Here is a 19,100-nt window from a genome sequence, read left to right on the forward strand (position 1 = left end):
CATGCGTATCTCCTCAGAGAATGCATCTGATGTGCGAGTGAAATCTGATGTTCCTACAAGTGATATTTCGATAAAAACTTATATAAATACTCCTGAGATTGGGCCTAATAATGGTGAATTAGATTATGATGATTCTATCCCATAATTAGAGGATACTATCCCACAATCTGAGTGGGAGGAAGTGTTTGAAGAAGAAGTGGAGGAGGAACATGTTCTGACTACTACTGAAGAATCCACTGACGCTGAAGATTTAAGGCGGTCTAGTAGAACTGTATCTCTCCCTAAATGTTTTGATGATTATGTGATTGATCATGCAGGTGTTTTGGTGCTGCAGGCGATAGATCTTCTACCTCAGACATTGGAGCTACACCCTCTGTTAATGTTGTGATAGCATTTTATACTCATTTGAATCATACCGAAGGAATCTTCAGGAATGCGCATTCATGCTTTGTTTCACAAGTTGAACTTGAAGACATCAAAGAGGCACTACAGTATGATGCTTGGGTTAATAATATGCAAAAAGAACTATTGCAATTCAATCATTTTCGTGTTTGGCGTCTAGTGATTCCACCAAAAGGCTGTAAACTGTATGTCTCGAAGTGGCTCCTGAAAAATAAGAAAGATGATCGAGGGATTGTGATTCGAAATAAAGCTAGACTGGTTGTCAAAGGTTATCATCAGATTCCAAAATTGACTATGATGAGGTGTATGCTCTAATAGCTAGACTGGAGGCAATAATAATGTTTTTGGCGTTTGCTTCATTTAAAGATTTTAAAGTGTATCAGATGGATGTGAAGAGTACATTCTTGTATGGCACTCTACAAGAAACAATGTATGTGACTCAGCCACTGGGTTTTGTAGATCCACATCATTCAGAGAAGGTGTATCTCCTAGAGAAAGCCCTTTATGGTCTTCATTAACCCCGAGAGCTTGGTCTGCTACTCTGTCAAACTACATGATAGAGAATGGTTTCAGAAGAGGAGTCACCGATCAGACTCTGTTCATTAAGAAAAAAGGGTGACGATATTATGTTGGTTCTGGTATATGTGGACGATATCATCTTTGAATCTACAGATCAGAAAATGGTAGATGAATTATAAGATGTAATGCAAAAAAGATTCAAGATGAGTTCACTGGGTACTATTAGTTTCGTTATAGGGCTACAGGTTGATCAAACGAGTTTCCAAGAATCCTCCATCGGTGAATCACGGGATTACGCCAGAAAATTAAGGGGAGAAAGTCAATCAGGCCTTATATAGAGCTATCATTGGTTCCCTTATGTATCTTACATCATCACGCCCTGACATCATGTTCGCTACTTGTCTATGTGCTCGTTATCACTCAAATCTAAACGTAAACCATATGTTAGCAGCTAAGAAGATCATGCGGCATCTCAAGGGGACTCCTAGTTTAGGCTTATGGTATCCTCAAAAAGATGGAATTGAGTTATCAGAATATAGTGATTCTGACTACGGAGGATATAAAAGAGATTTTAAATCTACCTCTGGTGGATGTTAGTTTTTAGGTAGCAGATTAGTGAGCTGGCAGCGTAAGAAACAGACTTCTATTTCACAATCAACGTGTGAAACTGAATATATTAATGCTGCAAGTTGTACCTCTTAAAAAACTGCGCGATTACGGTTTGCATATTTATAACACTCCTGTTTATGTTGATAATGCTGCTGCTATTACTGTTATTAAGAACCCCGTTAACCATTCGAAGACCAAACACATAGGGATCAAGTATCATTTCATTACGGTTCTATTACGAAAAGAAATTGATTGATGTCCAACAAATAGGTACTACAACACAACATGCTGATTTGTTTACTAAGGCTTTTAACCGACCTTGTTTCCAATACCTATTAACTATGCTAGATGTGAAAGATAGGGTCGAGGTTGTGTCTGATAAAGAGATTTTGAAGTATCATCTATTATGTATCATTTGTACAATTTTGCAACTGCATGTTGCATATGTTTGCATGTTTAGTTAGTATATTTCATGCTTTGCATGATCATTTTATATTCTGTTTTGCATATTTTCTTATGTTTAGATCAGATAAAATTCGAAAAACCAAAAAGATTTTTGTTTTTAGTATTTTTAGGGGAAGAAAATGGCAACATCAGAAAATCCAAAAAATAAAAATGATAAAATGAAAAACCAAAAAAAATTTGAAAAACATAAAAATGAGAAGTTGTTATGTTAAGGGAAATGATTGTCTTACTGAACTTTCATGTTTATCGTTTTGCGTATAAAATAATTAATGCATGATTAGTCAATAATAGGTTGATGGGCTTAAACGATTGAATTTTAGAATGAGATAATCACACAAATACAAAGTAAATATTTTGACAAGGAAACCATGGAAAGGTTTACAAAGTAAAACTGAAAATTGCTAGAATCATAAGATGAAGCCGCCGGCTTCCAGATCCTTAGCCACCGACCGAATCTGTTAAAGCTGTGGGCTTCGAGCTTCGGATTGTAAAGTTTCTAGTATTCTTCAAAACTATATAATTATGTATCTGTGATGATTATTTATTCTGTTTGATTTTTCCATGATCAAGATTTGTGTTTGCATGCTTAATGATTAAGTAATAAGAGTTAGGATTAACTAGTAAATAATTCTAAGTAAGCTTTTACTCGATTCATCTAATCTTCTAGGTTAATCACACCAAACAAGGTATTTGAATTGCATGAAACTTAAGTTAAGATTTTTGGTTGAATTGAATTAGAAAGATGATAAATTACACTTTCATAGTAATCTTGCTATTGTTAGGCCTTGTCAAAGAACCTTCGTTTATATGTGTTTGATTGTGTATTGCATGAGAACTTGATTAAAATTGCCTTTAAGCTAGTAACTAGAGATGATCTGATTAAGTTTATTAGCTTATATATTTGTAAGCCTAATTGCATGTTGCCTTAGTCCTCGTCATAAGATTAAGATGATATGTATCATGTGATTATTCAAATACTATGAATTAAGATGTTAACTCTGAACATCCACTTAGTTGACATATGCTTTACGTCGTACTTTGCATGTTTTACGTGATTTATAACTTACCCATTTAGAAATAGTGATTGGCCTATGATTGCTATGTGCTACCTATCAATGTAAGTATGAAACTATATATTTCAAATATTTCTAGTCCTTGTAATCACTGATCATATATATAGGAATATATATGTATATTTTAAGTACAAAAGGCAATTCAAATACAAGTTTAAATAGAACCGCGGAGATAAATAAGCCACTACGCATCGCGCCATGACATTGCGGTTCTGTGCATAATTCAAGATTGCGAAGATGTCCCGCACAAACATTGTGGATCTGCTACTTCTGCGCGAACATTGATTCTGCAGATTTCCCAAACCTATAAATAGGGAGCTTGACCTCTCATTTTAGGTTGTTGATTTTGTGCAATTGCTCTGGTTTTTATGGTTCACTTGTGAATACGCCCAAGTATCGATCATAATCAAGCCAAGGTAATGCGATCAAGACCGGGACATGGTGATTGGTCACTTGAATCTAAGTGAAAGACGATCATAAGGTCCCAAAAACATTATCAACACCACCATCCACCTCTCATTGCACTCAATTCCTAAATTAGATTTTAGCCTCTGATTTAGGATTAATCAATTAGCGTCATCCGTGGGACTCGAACCCATGACCACGTGGTGATTGATCACTTGAATCTAAGTGAAAGACGATCATAAGGTCCCAAAAACATTACCAACACCACCATCCATACCTCATTGCACTCAATTCCTAAATTAGATCTTAACATCTGATTTAGGATTGATCAATTGGCGCCATCAGTGGGACATGAATTAAAATTGAATTCGATAAATCTATTTCGTGTAATCGAGTGATTTAATTATGAATTAAATTGTAATCATGTTCTTGTTCAATGATTTACAGGTTTTTACATTTAATTGAAAGCGTTAATCTAAAATGACAATGCACGGCAAAAAGAAGAGCAATAACACAGCAGACGTCTGTGATTTTCGGAATTCGACATCATTTGACTTTCAAACAAATCCTGAAATTAGCACGCAAATGAAAGATTTGTTCACCAAGTCATCAGGAAGCATCATTTCTAACCAAGGAACACAGCAAAATGTTGTAATTGGAAAAGAAATTGTGGCTAAACGCAATGCTCAGCAAACTGCAACCAATCACGAAGAGAATACCGCGAAGGCTAATTATGTCAATTACCAAGAGAATACAGACAAAAATTCAGCGACTGAGAACATTGCAAATATTGTGAGCAATAATGCAGAAAAAGATGCAGTAGTTAAAACTGCAAAGCGTGTGATAATGCCTTTAGAGGCACGACAATTGCTTCAAGAGAAGGGGCTTGACCTTCATATTCCGCTAAACTATGAGTGGCTGCTTAACGACACTTTGTCACGAAAGCAGCAATTGGTCATAAATAACGGCGATGATTCAACTGAAGATGCACACGACCGTAATGCGTTTGGGTCGTCTGTGCTGCTTTTAAAGAAAGCGAAGCATTCAAAGATTCAGCACCAACTTTCGGATAATTCAGAGAGTGATCCTGAGATTATGGAAGTTACAAAAGTAAAATGCAAAAGTCCTGGAACACCAATTCCACGCTATTTTGAAGAAGGTGAAAATTCACACGTTATGAAAAAGGAGAACGCGTAATTATTTTTAACTGATATGTTCAGAAAAATAGCGCCAAAAGATATGCAACACAAATTTGATCAACCTGATGTCATTCAGAAAATGATTGAAAGATACTGCGCAGAAGCAAAAGAAATGCGCACTAAGACAACAACAGAAATTACTTCGGTGACTGACAAATTCGTCCCACATATTTCTGATTATACAATAACGAAACTGCCAATTGTGCCTGCAACTTTGGGTGTGTATTTAGGCTTAACCGATTGATATCGCATATTTAATACACGTTTTCCTTAGCGATATCGAGCACATTTTAGTCCGTTCGGATACAATTTGGCGTTTATTTCGATAAGTGTTATGAAAGTTCGAGTTCTAAGACCAAGAAGATGAAATTTGAGGTTATATGATGGTTTTAGTGATTTTCTATGTAAACGAGTGAAAGAGATTGGTTCAATTCGAGTTTGGATGGATTTACTGAGTTTTCAACTCGAATTAAGCAAATTGGGCCTGGAACGCCGTTCAAAAACATGGAACGCCGTTCAAAAACATGGAGCGCCGCTCCAGTAGGCATAAATTTAAGGTCGAGGGTTTTTCAGTTCAACAGATCAGATTTTAGTTAAACTGAGCGCCCCTCCACCTCCAGCCGACTTCAGAAATTGGGTATTTAAAGCACGAATTTTTACCTTAATGATCATATCTTACTCCCAGATGATTTGCAGCAGCTTTTTGACGAAAAAGGGTGATTTTTGGGGAATCCCAAGATCATTCTAACGCTTCAATCATTATGGGAACGTGCTTCGATTTATTCATCGTTCAAGATTCAATCATCTATTAGGTTTATCTCTTTGTTTCAAACAATGAATTCTTCTATTATTTTGATTGTGATTTTGTTTTTAGCCATGATTGTTGGCTAAGTTCTTTAATGTTTGTCTAGATTGAATATTCGTATGTGTCTGTTTCAATTTAGAGAACTTATTTTCAATTGATGTGTCTTAATCAATTGGGTTCTTACTTGACCAAGGGGGTAAACCGGGTAACATAGATTGAACAAAATAGGGGTGAGTTGTGTGGGGCGAACGCGTAACCAATTGAATCTTAATCTTATACGGAGTAATTAGTTAATTACTAAGTCACAAACGAAAGAGGTCTTTGGTGAAAGGGAAGCCTAAGCCAATAAATCCTAGTTTGACGTGTTTGCTAAAAGTGAACTCGGTAAACCGACTCTGTAGTTGCATGAATTGATAAATAAACTAGTGCTTAATAATAAATCATCCAACACTGCGAATAGGAGATCTAGGCGAACATTCTTTTATCTATTGAATTCAATTATCTTTATTTTTCGTTGAGTCTGCAATTTCATTTATTTAAACTTAAAAACTAAAAATAATGTCTTTTACTTTTGATCCATCCTATATTTGGCTAATCATTAAATAGCCACAAAAACCAATTATCTCGTACTTTAAATTTTCATAGATTAACTTAGTTTATTTCCAATAGTTGCAATCTTAATTCTCACAATTAAACTGTCCTTGGAACGATTTCAGAATTACCAACTTTATACTATTGCACGATCGGGTACACTGCCCGTTAGTGTGTATTAATCTTTAAACCGGCATTTTCCAGAGATAAATTATATACTAGATTTTACACATCAAGTTTTTGGCGCCGCTGCCGGGGACAGTTGTGTCAAAAATTAAGATTGTTATCTAATTGTTCTTAGTTTAGTTATAATTGTAGTTTATTATTACTTTTCGTTTATTCTTAATTGAATCGGTGCGTTTAATCAGTTGTTAGTTGTGATTTCGCAGATAACAGGTAGTGCATGCCACATACGCGTTCTTCAAATTCTCCTATTCTTCAACCATTTGATGAACCCGAAAGAGAGTTATTTAGAGCGTTAAGTCAAGAGAAACAGTCTACAGTAGATTCATCAGCTTCTTCAAGTGATAATATAATTCATTTGGGTAGTAGTTCTGAGACTTTGGTGCCCGATACACCACCTGAAATCAACGAAGAGGAAGACACTTACGTTTCATTAGATATTTTCGAGACTGAAGAGATGGCTGATCAACCACCTCGTTGTAGTGACCCGAACTTTTCCATGTTTATATATATTAATTTAGATTGATATTTACATGACTAAATGTTTCCAACGTGTTAAGCAATCAAACTTATTAAGACTTGATTAAAGGAAATAAGTTTCATAAAGACAATTGATCACCCAAGTTGACCGGCGATTCACGAACGTTACAAAGTTGTAACAACTACATGTTGTGGTATATATAGACATATATATATATATATATATATATGGTTGACATGAGATTATGATGAGTAAGTATCTCACTAAGTATATTAACAATGTGTGATATACATAAGAAATGAGATTACTAAGTTAAGAAACTCGAAATGATATATATAACGATTATCGTTATGATAATGTCTACTAAATATATATGTATCATATTAAGATATTGATACACTATATTTAACATGATAAAATGATATTTAAATATATCATTAAGTGTGTTAACAATGAACTACATATGTAAAAACAAGACTACTAACTCAAGAATTACAATACGAGACTTATATGTAACGATTATCGTTGTAACGATATTTTAAGGTATATATCATATTAAAAGATATTCATACATCATAATATCATGATAACATAATAATTTAACATCTCATTTGATATAATAAATATTAGGTTAACAACATTAATTGAGATCGTTAACTTAAAGGTTTCAAAACAACACTTACATGTAACGACTAACGAAGACTTAACGACTCCATTAGAATGTATATACATGTTGTGTTTTAATATGTATTCTTACACTTTTGAAAGACTTCAAGAGACATATCAAAGTACTTCTACTTAACAAAAATGCTAACAAATACATCCTCGTTCAGTTTCATCAACAATTCTACTCGTATGCACCCGTATTCGTACTCGTACAATACACAGATTTTAGATGTATGTACTATTAGTATATAAACTCCAATGATCAGCTCTTAGCAGCCCATGTGAGTCACCTAACACATGTGGAAACCATCATTTGGCAACTAGCATGAAATATCTCATAAAATTACAAAAATATTAGTAATCATTCATGACTTATTTACATGAAAACAAAATTACATATCCTTTATATCTAATCCATATACCAAAGACCAAAAACACCTACAAACACTTTCATTCTTCAATTTTATTCATCTAATTGATCTCTCTCAAGTTCCATCTTCAAGTTCTAAGTGTTCTTCATAAATTCCATAAGTATAGTTTCATAAAAATCAAGAATACTTCCAAGTTTGCAAGTCTACTTCCAAGCTTTCTAATCCATTCCAAGTAATCATCTAAGATCAAGGAACCTTTGTTATTTACAGTAGGTTATCTTTTTAATTCAAGGTAATATTCAAATTCAAACTTTGATTCAATTTCCACAACTATAACAATCTTATTTCGAGTGAAAATTTTACTTGAACTGTTATCGTGTCATGATTCTGCTTCAAGAACTTTCAAGCCATCCAAGGATCCTTTGAAGCTAGATCCATTTTTCTCATTTCCAGTAGTTTTATCCAGAAAACTTGAGGTAGTAATGATGTTCATAACATCATTTGATTCATACATATAAAGCTATCTTATTCGAAGGTTTAAACTTGTAATCACTAGAACATAGTTTCGTTAATTCTAAACTTGTTCGCAAACAAAAGTTAATCCTTCTAACTTGACTTTTAAAATCAACTAAACACATGTTCTATATCTATATGATATGCTAACTTAATGATTTAAAACCTGGAAACATGATGAACACCATAAAATCGGATATACGACGTCGTAGTAAAACCGGGGGCTGTTTTGGTTTCGATAATCAAAAACTATGTTAAAATTTGATTTAAAAGTTGTTCTTATGGGAAAATGATTTTTAATATGAACATGAAACTATATCTAAAAATCTTGGTTAAACTCAAAGTGAAAGTATGTTTTTCAAAATGGTCATCAAGATGTCGTTCTTTCGACGGAAATGACTACCTCTTTAGTAATTGACATGTAACTTAAATTTCCGACTATAAACCTATACTTTTTATGTTTAGGTTCTTAAATTAGAGTTCAATATGAAACCTTAGAAATTTGATTCACTCAAAACGGATTTAAAATGAAGAAGTTATGGGTAAAACAAGATTGGATATTTTTGATCTTTTTAGCTACAGGAAATGTTTAACAAATCTATACAAATCATATCCTAGCTAACTTATATTGTATTATACATGTATTCTAATATATTATGTAATCTTTGGATACCATTGACACGTATGAAAATGTTTTGACATATCATATCGACCCATGTATATATATTATTTGGAACAACCATAGACACTCTATATGCAGTAATGTTGGAGGTAGCTATACATGGTTGAGGTTGATTCCAAAAATATATATACTTTGAGTTGTGATCTAGCCTGAGACGTGTATACACTGGGTCATGGATTGATTCAAGATAATATATATTGATTTATTTTTGTACATCTAACTGTGGACAACTAGTTGTAGGTTATTAACGAGGACAACTGACTTAATACACTCAAATCTTTAAAACATAATAAAAATAGTTGTAATTATATTTTGATCATACTTTGATATATATGTACATATTTGTATAGGTTCGTGAATCGATCCGTGGCCAAGTCTTATTTCCGAGGAAGGAAATATCTGTGAAAGTGAGTTATAATCCCACTTTTAAAATCTAATATTTTTGGGATGAGAATACATGCAGGTTTTTTAAATGATTTACAAAATAGACACAAGTACGTGAAACTACATTCTATGGTTGAATTATCGAAATCGAATATGCCCCTTTTTATTAAGTCTGGTAATCTAAGAATTAGGGAACAGACACCCTAATTGACGCGAATCCTAAAGATATATCTATTGGGCCTAACAAACCCCATCCAAAGTACCGGATGCTTTAGTACTTCGAAATTTATATCATATCCGAAGGGTGTCCCAGAATGATGGGGATATTCTTATATATGCATCTTGTTAATGTTAGTTACCAGGTGTTCACCATATGAATGATTTTTATCTCTATGTATGGGATGTGTATTGAAATATGAAATCTTGTGGTCTATTGTTACGATTTGATATATATAGGTTAAACCTATAACTCACCAACATTTTTGTTGACATTTAAAGCATGTTTATTCTCAGGTGAATACTAAGAGCTTCCGCTGTTGCATACTAAAATAAGGACAAGATTTGGAGTCCATGTTTGTATGATATTGTGTAAAAACTGCATTCAAGAAACATATGTCGATGTAATATATTTCTATTGTAAACCATTATGTAATGGTCATGTGTAAACAGTATATTTTAGATTATCATTATTTGATAATCTACATAATGCTTTTAAAACCTTTATTGATAAAATAAAGGTTATGGTTGTTTTAAAAATGAATGCAGTCTTTGAAAAACGTCTCATATAGAGGTCAAAACCTCGCAACGAAATCAATTAATATGGAACGTTTATAATCAATATGAACGGGACATTTCAGTTGGTATCCGAGCGTTGGTCTTAGAGAACCAGAAAATTTGCATTAATGTGTCTTATCGAGTTTGTTAGGATGCCTTAGTGAGTCTGGACTTCGACCGTGTTTTCTTTAAAAATGATTGCTTAACATTTTTGTTGGAAACTATATATTATTAACATGTAAATATTATGTGATATATTAATCTCTTAACATGTTTGATATTGTGTGATAGATGTCTACCTCAAGCACAAATTCCATTGACTCACCTAATAATAACGAAGAGTCGAATATATATTGACAAGATTCACAAGTTCCTGAAGAACCGGAAGAAGAGGAAACGGAACCGGAAGAAGAGGAACCGGAAGAAGAGGAACCGGAAGAAGAAGAGTTTCCGGAGGGGGGAATAGTAGGAACCACAGAAAACCGGTCAAATAAAAGAAAATCCTCAACCAATGGACCAAAGTTAATAATGGTCAATGGTGTTTCCGCTAAGGAAGCAAAATATTGGAAAAATTACCAATTTTTCGATGAATCGGATCCTGATGAGGATTCTGATGATGTTATAGAAATTACCCCGACCCAATTTAATGAGGCAAAAGAAAATAATAAGGGAAAAGTCATCAAAATAGAGAAATCTGATTTCGACCCCGATGAACTTTATATGTACCGTCAACACCCGTATTTTCAATATCGTGACAATAACCCGGGAACCTCTAAACCACTAGGTTTTTTTAAACCAATGTGGAAAACGAAGGCTCGTATTAGAGGAACATCATATATCCCTAGAAAATTAGGAAAAAGAACCAAGTCCGAAGAAGAAGAAACCAGTGATTCCGATTAGAGGGGTTTGAGCATGTTGTGTAATAAATGTATTGTAGTGTGCTTGTACTTTTATGTTCTATGTAAAAATTGCTTGTATTGTTTGTTATTACGAATCTTATCCTTGTCTATTTTATAGTATAAAAACAAAATGGACGTTAAGGGTAGACAACCAAATATTTTAGAAGACCTACCAGAGGATATGATTGAGGAAATCTTGTCTAGAGTCGGTCAGAATTCATCAGCACATTTAGTTATGGCAAAATTAACTTGTCAAACATTTGAAAGACTTTCCAGAAATGCCTTAGTTTATAAAAGGCTTTCCTTTGATAGGTGGGGTATATCACATTGCGGAGACTTTAAGTTACGCCGTGTTTTCTTTAAAGCATTAAATGCGGGGAACCCAAATGCAATTTTACGCTACGGGTTAAGAACCTATTTTGACTCAACATATCCCATCATAGGATTTTGTGAATTAGAAAGAGCTTCTAACATGCAACATAAAGAAGCATGTTATGCTTACGGGTTAGTGATATTCACTTCTTACCAAAGTGAGAAAAAGAACATCGGATTGCAGCTTTTAAATAAAACTTTCCCACAAGTGACGGATTAAGTAGTTGGGGTGAGAAACAAGGTTTTTAGATTATTACGGGGCTGTTTGACATTACGAAACCCTCGTCCTTTTGACGACATTACAACATGCTGCCTAGCCAATGGTCATAACGGTTATTTTCCACAAGACCAAGGATGGGAAGTCATCTTAGTAAAATCAGAATGCATGACTTGTTTCTGGACTTATGAATTACGTGTCTTTATTTCCTTTGCTGAACAACTTGCGTATTAACTAGATTTATCTTCAAAACTGTCCTGTATCATAGTGTACTATATTTCATGTTATATGTAATATAGCGAAGTTGTAAGTTTGAAGAATATTTGTATGTGATATATTATTATAATCAGTTTTTCATATGGAATTGTAGTAGTTGAATTGTATATTAGCTACTAAGTATGAACTTAACGGGTAGGTAGTACCCGAATTTAAACTTATAAAACGCTAATATGAAGAAAAATCTTTTATAAATGAGTTCATATTATGCTACGAGATACTATTGACTACTCTTAATATTCTGTATGATTAACTTGTTTCATTTGACTATTTTGAAGGAAATGGCACTGACTACTCGAAAAAACTTGAATATGAGCGAAGAGGAATTTCGTACCTTTCTTGCTTCAAACATAGCCGCAGTACAGGCCGCGCTACATACCAACAATAACTCTGAATCTAGCAATACAGCTAACGGCTCAAGAAATCATGTAGGATGCTCCTACAAGGAATTCACTGCCTACAAACCTTCAGAATTCAATGGGATCGAAGGACCAATCGGATTGAAACGGTGGACCAAGAATGTTGCATCGGTGTTTGCCATAAGTAAGTGTGCTGAAGGAGACAAAGTAAAGTACGCTACGCATACCTTCATAGGTATTGCGTTAACATGGTGAAATACCTATCTAGAGTAAGTGGGACAAGATGCTGCTTACGCGCTACCGTGGTCAGCATTCAAGCACTTGATGAACGAGAAGTACCGTCCCAGAACCGAGGTCAATAAGCTCAAGTCAGAACTTAGAGGGTTACGAACACAGGGATTCGATATTACTTCGTACGAAAGACGATTCACAGAATTGTGCCTATTGTGTCCGAGAGCGTTCGAAGGTGAGGAAGAGAAGATCGACGCATTTGTAAAAGGGTTAGCGGAGAAAATCCAAGAAGATATAAGTTCACACGAGCCTGCCTCCATACAAAACGCATGTAGAATGGCTCACAAAATAGTGAACCAGATTGAGGGAAGAATTAAAGAACAGGCGGCCGAAGAGGCCAACGTTAAGCTAGTCAAAAGAAAGTGGGAGGAAAACGGTGATAAGAGTCAACAATACAACAACAACTATCCCAAAAATTGCAACATCAATCGCAACTACAACAAACGGCACAACAACAACAACAACAACAACTACAACAATCATCCCAACAACAATAACAACCGCAACAACAACAACAACAACAATCAGAAGCAGCTATGCCAAAGGTGTGAAAAGTATCACTCGGGGTTCTGCACCAAATTTTGCAACAAGTGTAAAAGAAATGGTCATAGCGCGGCAAAGTGTGAGCTCTACGGATCAGGGGTTAACAGAACGAAAGGAACAAATAGTGTCGGAACGAGTAATGGCGGAGCAAGTAGTGTCGGAGCAAGTTATGCCAATGTAGTTTGTTATAAATGTGGAAAACCGAGCCACATTATTAGAAATTGCCCGAACCAGGAGAACACGAATGGACAAGGCCGAAAAGAGTTTTCAATATTAATGCGGCAGAGGCACAGGAAGGCCCAGAACTTGTTACGGGTACGTTTCTTATTGACAATAAATCTGCTTACGTTTTATTTGATTCGGGTGCGGATAGAAGCTATATGAGTAGAGATTTTTGTGCTAAATTAAGTTGTCCATTGACGCCGTTGGATAGTAAATTTTTACTCGAATTAGCAAATGGTAAATTAATTTCAGCAGATTATATATGCCGGAATCGAGAAATTAAACTGGGTAGCGAAATATTTAAGATTGATTTGATACCAGTAGAGTTAGGGAGTTTTGATGTAATAGTTGGCATGGACTGGCTGAAGGAGATGAAGGCAGAGATCGTATGTTACAAAAATGTAATTTGCATTGTACGAGAAGAAGGAGAACCCTTAATGGTGTACGGAGAAAAGGGAAACACGAAGCTACATCTTATTAGTAATTTGAAGGTACAAAAACTAATAAGAAAAGGTTGCTATGCTGTTCTAGCACACGTCGAGAAAGTACAAACTGAGGAAAAGAGCATCAATGATGTTCCCGTCGCAAAAGAATTTCCCGATGCATTTCTGAAAGAATTACCGGGACTACCTCCACATCGATCTGTTGAATTTCAAATAGATCTTGTACCAGGAGCTGCACCAATAGATCGTGCTCCTTACACACTCGCACCCAGCGAGATGAAAGAACTGCAAAGCCAACTGCAAGAACTATTAGAACGTGGTTTCATTCGACCAAGCACATCACCATGTGGAGCTCCTGTTTTGTTTGTCAAGAAGAAGGATGGTACATTTAGGTTGTGTATTGACTACAGAGAGTTGAATAAACTTACCATCAAAAACCGTTATCCAATGCCGAGAATTGATGACTTATTTGATCAACTACAAGGCTCGTCGGTTTATTCGAAAATTGATTTACGTTCTGGATATCATCAAATGCGATTAAAGGAGGATGATATTCCAAAACCTTCTTTTAGGACGCGTTATGGTCATTACGAGTTTATGGTTATGCCGTTTGGATTGACTAACGCACCAGCTGTGTTCATGGACCTTATGAACCGAGTGTGTGGGCCATATCTTGACAAGTTTGTCATTGTTTTCATCGATGACATACTTATTTACTCAAAGAATGATCAAGAGCACGAAGAACATTTGAGAAAAGTGCTAGAAGTATTGAGGAAAGAAAAACTGTACGCAAAGTTTTCAAAGTGTGCATTTTGGTTGGAAGAAGTTCAATTCCTCGGTCACATAGTGAACAAAGAAGGTATCCAGGTGGACCCGACAAAGATCGAAACCGTTGAAAAGTGGGAAACCCCAAAAACTCCGAAGCATATACGTCAATTTTTAGGATTGGCTGGTTACTACAGAAGGTTCATCCAAGATTTCTCCAAAATAGCAAAACCCTTGACTGCATTAACGCATAAAGGGAAGAAATTGGAATGGAAGGATGAACAAGAGACAGTTATTGAAGAAAAAGCTAACTATGGAACCTATATTGTCATTGCCTGAAGGGAATGATGATTTTGTGATTTATTGTGACGCATCAAAGCAAGGTCTCAGTTGTGTATTAATGCAACGAACGAAGGTGATTGCTTATGCGTCTAGACAATTGAAGATTCACGAGCAAAATTATACGACTCACGATTTGGAATTGGGTGCTGTTGTTTTTGCATTAAAGACTTGGAGGCATTATTTATATGGGGTCCAAAGTATTATATATACCGACCACAAAAGTCTCCAACATATATTTAATCAGAAGCAGCTGAATATGAGACAACGCAGGTGGATTGAACTGTTGAATGATGGTGATGTAGCGTGAGGGTACGAAATAGTATTATTTTTACTAGGAAATACTACAAAATATGACACAAGTTTTATTAATTTACGGATGGGATATACCTAAACCTTGCTACAACACTATAGGCAGTGTACCTAATCGTAGAGTAGTGTAGTTTTTAGTAAGTCCGGTTCGTTCCACAGGGAGCTAGTGATTACTTACTATATTTTTAACTATATTTATACAAAATATATATAATTATATAAGTAGTAATATTATTATAAAAGGGGGGTTTTACCGTTTAATGACCGGTTTGTCGATTCTATATTTTAAGCGTAAAGATAAATGACGATAATTAAAGTGCGTAAAATAATGACAATAAATAAAATGACAGTAAATAAAATTGCGAGTAATAAAATGACAGTAAATAAAGATACGATGAGAAATATAATAAAAGAATTATGCTTATTTAAACTTCCGTAATCATGATGTTTGACGTGTTGATTTTAATTTATTACCATGGGTTAATTGTCCTTTGTCCTGGTTTATTTGATACGTCTATCTGGTTTTTGTCCATAATAGTCCATCGGTCATAAAAATAAAGTGCGAGTATCCTCGTCAAATTACCCTTATACCCGAAGTCAAATATTCCAACTGATTAAGGATTTAAACTGTGACGCAGTTATCACTTCTGTCAACAATTACACCAGTTATCACTGTATGTAATCCACCCCTGTTTTAATTAGTTTATGAATATTAATTCATCCACTTGATCAGAATGAATAATCAATTACCCAACCCAATTGATTAATTAAATGATTATAACAGATTCCATATGAACATCACTAAATAGGACAACCATAATCATTATTAATTATTAGGTTAATTAATTTGAAGATAGGTTCGACAGACTCCAATGAGTTGTCACTCAATTAGACAATACCCCCCATCTATTAATAGTCAATAGTTCAATTTCCACAAGTGTCGGTCTTTTGCCCAAACCTTAATTATGGTCCAAAGTTCAATAACCCCTTCTTAATATTTTAGCCCAACATCACGATTACTTCGGCTCAAATAAGCATAATAATAACTTAGTTACGATACATTAATGTAAAAAGGTTGAACATAACTTACAATGATTAAAAATAGCGTAGCGTTACACGGACAGAATTTCGACTTACACACTCAAACGATCTCTATCATAAATCTTATTATTATCATAATTTAAAATTAAAATTAAGATTATTGTTATATCTTATTAAGTTAACATTATGATAGAGATATAGAATATAGATATTGATAATTGATATTGATAAATAAGAAAAAGATAGAAAAAGGTGTGTTTTTACATTACGATTACAAAGCCTTTTATAGGCGAATTTAGAAATTGAATTTTCACTTATGACCCCTGAACTATGCTCAATTAACAACTTTTTATTATTTAATATTATTCTTATTATGAATTATTTAAATATTATATTTTATTCTTGTGCATAGTTGACTCGTAATTTTTACACCGTTGCGTCGAGCGTTGAGAGTTGACTCTGGTCCCGGTTCTGGATTTTCGAACGTCCTTGCGTACAATTTTATATTTTGTACTTTGCGTTTTATAACTTGTACTCTTGTCATTTTTAGACGTTCCTCATCAATAATTTGAACCTTTTTGATTGTATCTTGTACTTTTGAGCTTTTTGGACCTTTGTGTCTTCAATTCGTCGTTTTCGCCTTTTGTCTTCGCACTTATTTAAAATAAACGAATATTACTTGAAAATGGAACAATTGCAACTAAAATCTTGTCTTTCTTGGGGGATTTTGCTATGAAATATATGTTCCTTTTTAGCCTTATCAATATCCCCACACTTGAGCGTTGCTTGTCCTCAAGCAATACAGTCTTGAAATAATATAATACATCACACGAATCACTTCTTTATTCTTCACACTTTGTACATCAGTGATTTTGATAGAGCGGTATAAACAATGATAGTAACGATATGGTTAAAGGTGGGTGTGTCATCCACAGTTGCCTTGGGTTTAGGACAACGACACTTGCAATCAAATAGCCGATTTACTTTCGGTTTCCAAAGCAAAGTGCACATTTGAAAGGCGGTTTACAGTCCCACATGACTATAAAAATTTAGATCCTTTAAGGAAATTGGATCTTTATGAAAACATTTGATCTTTTGAAAATTCAAGCTAGATTTTACCCTAGACAAGTTTTCTGATTTGATCCATCATCGGTGTTGCAAAATATATTTGTGGATCAATATTTTGGCTAAAACTTTTAGGTTCGTGTAATCCACTGCTATCCCGGTATCGGAAAGTACACATCCAGTTTACTTGTTCCGTATATTATCTTTCGGTAAACTACCGTCCGGTTGTAAAGGAAAGCGATGAACAAGAAACTGTTAAGGCAATGTCCCGTGACATGCAGATGATTATGGTCTTTTAACGTGTCGGATGCTAGAACTATCCTTGGTAGGAGCGATACTAAAGATCATCCTATGATTTTTCGGTCTGGCACAAGGTCCTGTCTCCGACCATGCTATGCAACCACCGTTCTTACGGTTGACACCCGATTTGGTTCAGGTGACCTAATGAATTCCAGGTGAATTCCTAGGATTTTACGTTCAATGGTAATGAACGCATTGAAAATGGGTTTTCAGAAAACAAATCGGTTTGTATTTTTGATCAAAATATTTTCTCGTTCAAGCTCGAGTTTAGATATCATTGAATTCCATGAGTTTGAATTCTCAATCTTTAAGGTCAATCTCAAGGATTGAGTAATATCAGTCTTAAAAGCTGATTTTTAATCTTTAAGGAGATTATCCTTTCTGGGGATCTGATTCATTAGTCTTATCAAGCTAATTTGCACGGTGCCTCCCCATTGTACGAGATAAATCCTTCTCATGGTTAGGATAAATCTGACCACTTGGCGACCCTGTTTGATGCTGAGGTCCGTGGATTTCCTGCTAATTTTAGAGATGACTTTTCTAGATTTTTCGTCAACCTACAGGTGGTCTGGACGACAACTTCTTGACCTAAATCAAGAAGCGCGTGTCTTTTTCGGAAGACTTTACTTCCTTTTAATGATGGAATTGATTCATCGTGTAGATCCATCTTTCTTTCAAATATATTACAGTAAACCGGGTAAAACTGATTAGTATCATCCAAAACAAAAGTACCTGCAATAATCTTGTACAAAGATATGTGATAGATAATTTTTAATTGAATAACTTGGTACATTCTCCCCACACTTAGTTTCTTTCTTTGCCTTTTTATTCTCCTTTATTCCATTTTAAATGAATTCAAGCATTTTAGGTTGTTTCTCAATTTATGTCCTTTCCGAGGTAACGATAATTTCGGCATTAACACCTAGTTTTATCGTTCATAAATATGTATAAACATGATTTTGAATTCATTTAGTTAAAAAATTTTAAAATTTTCATAATATTTAGAAAATAAGCCAAGTATAAACCCGAGAGAATTTATAACCCTTCCTCACACTTGAGATCATGCAATGCCCTCATTTGCATGAAATCAGACTATAATTATTAATTCATGAGGGTGATTAGTGTAGAAAAGTGATTAAAAATACCCAGTTTGTAATTACAAAGCTCGTCGAATGATAGATGGCGCGCCTCATCGTTCATTCCTTCATTTATTATATCACATTTGTTGTTTTGCATCTTGTCGTCAAAATCAGTACCTTTTGCTGAACTTAATGTTAGTCTTTGAAAGTGCGTTGTTTTACCCTGTTGTTTACATGATAAAATACGAACATATATACATATTTTTAAAGTTGGGTATATTACCCCACGTTCAAAAATTTATAAAATCAAATATATTTTTTTTTTGGCATACTTTAAATCAATAAAATTAAAAATAATGATGAAAAAATTTTTCGCCCCGCCCTCGGGTAAAGTAATTTCGGCTCAACGGCCTAGTCTTCAACTCACGACGAATTTTAGAAATCATTTTTTTTCA

At 34.5% G+C, this 19,100-nt stretch overlaps 1 protein-coding gene across 1 annotated transcript; it reads left to right on the plus strand.

The window, feature by feature from the left end:
* The first annotated feature begins 1,278 nt into the window (after positions 1-1,278).
* On the plus strand, positions 1,279-1,786 carry LOC139863866 (uncharacterized mitochondrial protein AtMg00240-like). The gene is made up of 2 exons (XM_071852467.1): positions 1,279-1,513; positions 1,611-1,786. Exons 1-2 carry the CDS (start codon positions 1,279-1,281, stop codon positions 1,784-1,786), a joined length of 411 nt encoding a protein of 136 aa, XP_071708568.1.
* Positions 1,787-19,100: the final 17,314 nt, after the last annotated feature.

The sequence above is a fragment of the Rutidosis leptorrhynchoides genome, chromosome 8 (genome assembly GCF_046630445.1).
Source record: "Rutidosis leptorrhynchoides isolate AG116_Rl617_1_P2 chromosome 8, CSIRO_AGI_Rlap_v1, whole genome shotgun sequence".
NCBI lineage: Eukaryota > Viridiplantae > Streptophyta > Magnoliopsida > Asterales > Asteraceae > Rutidosis > Rutidosis leptorrhynchoides.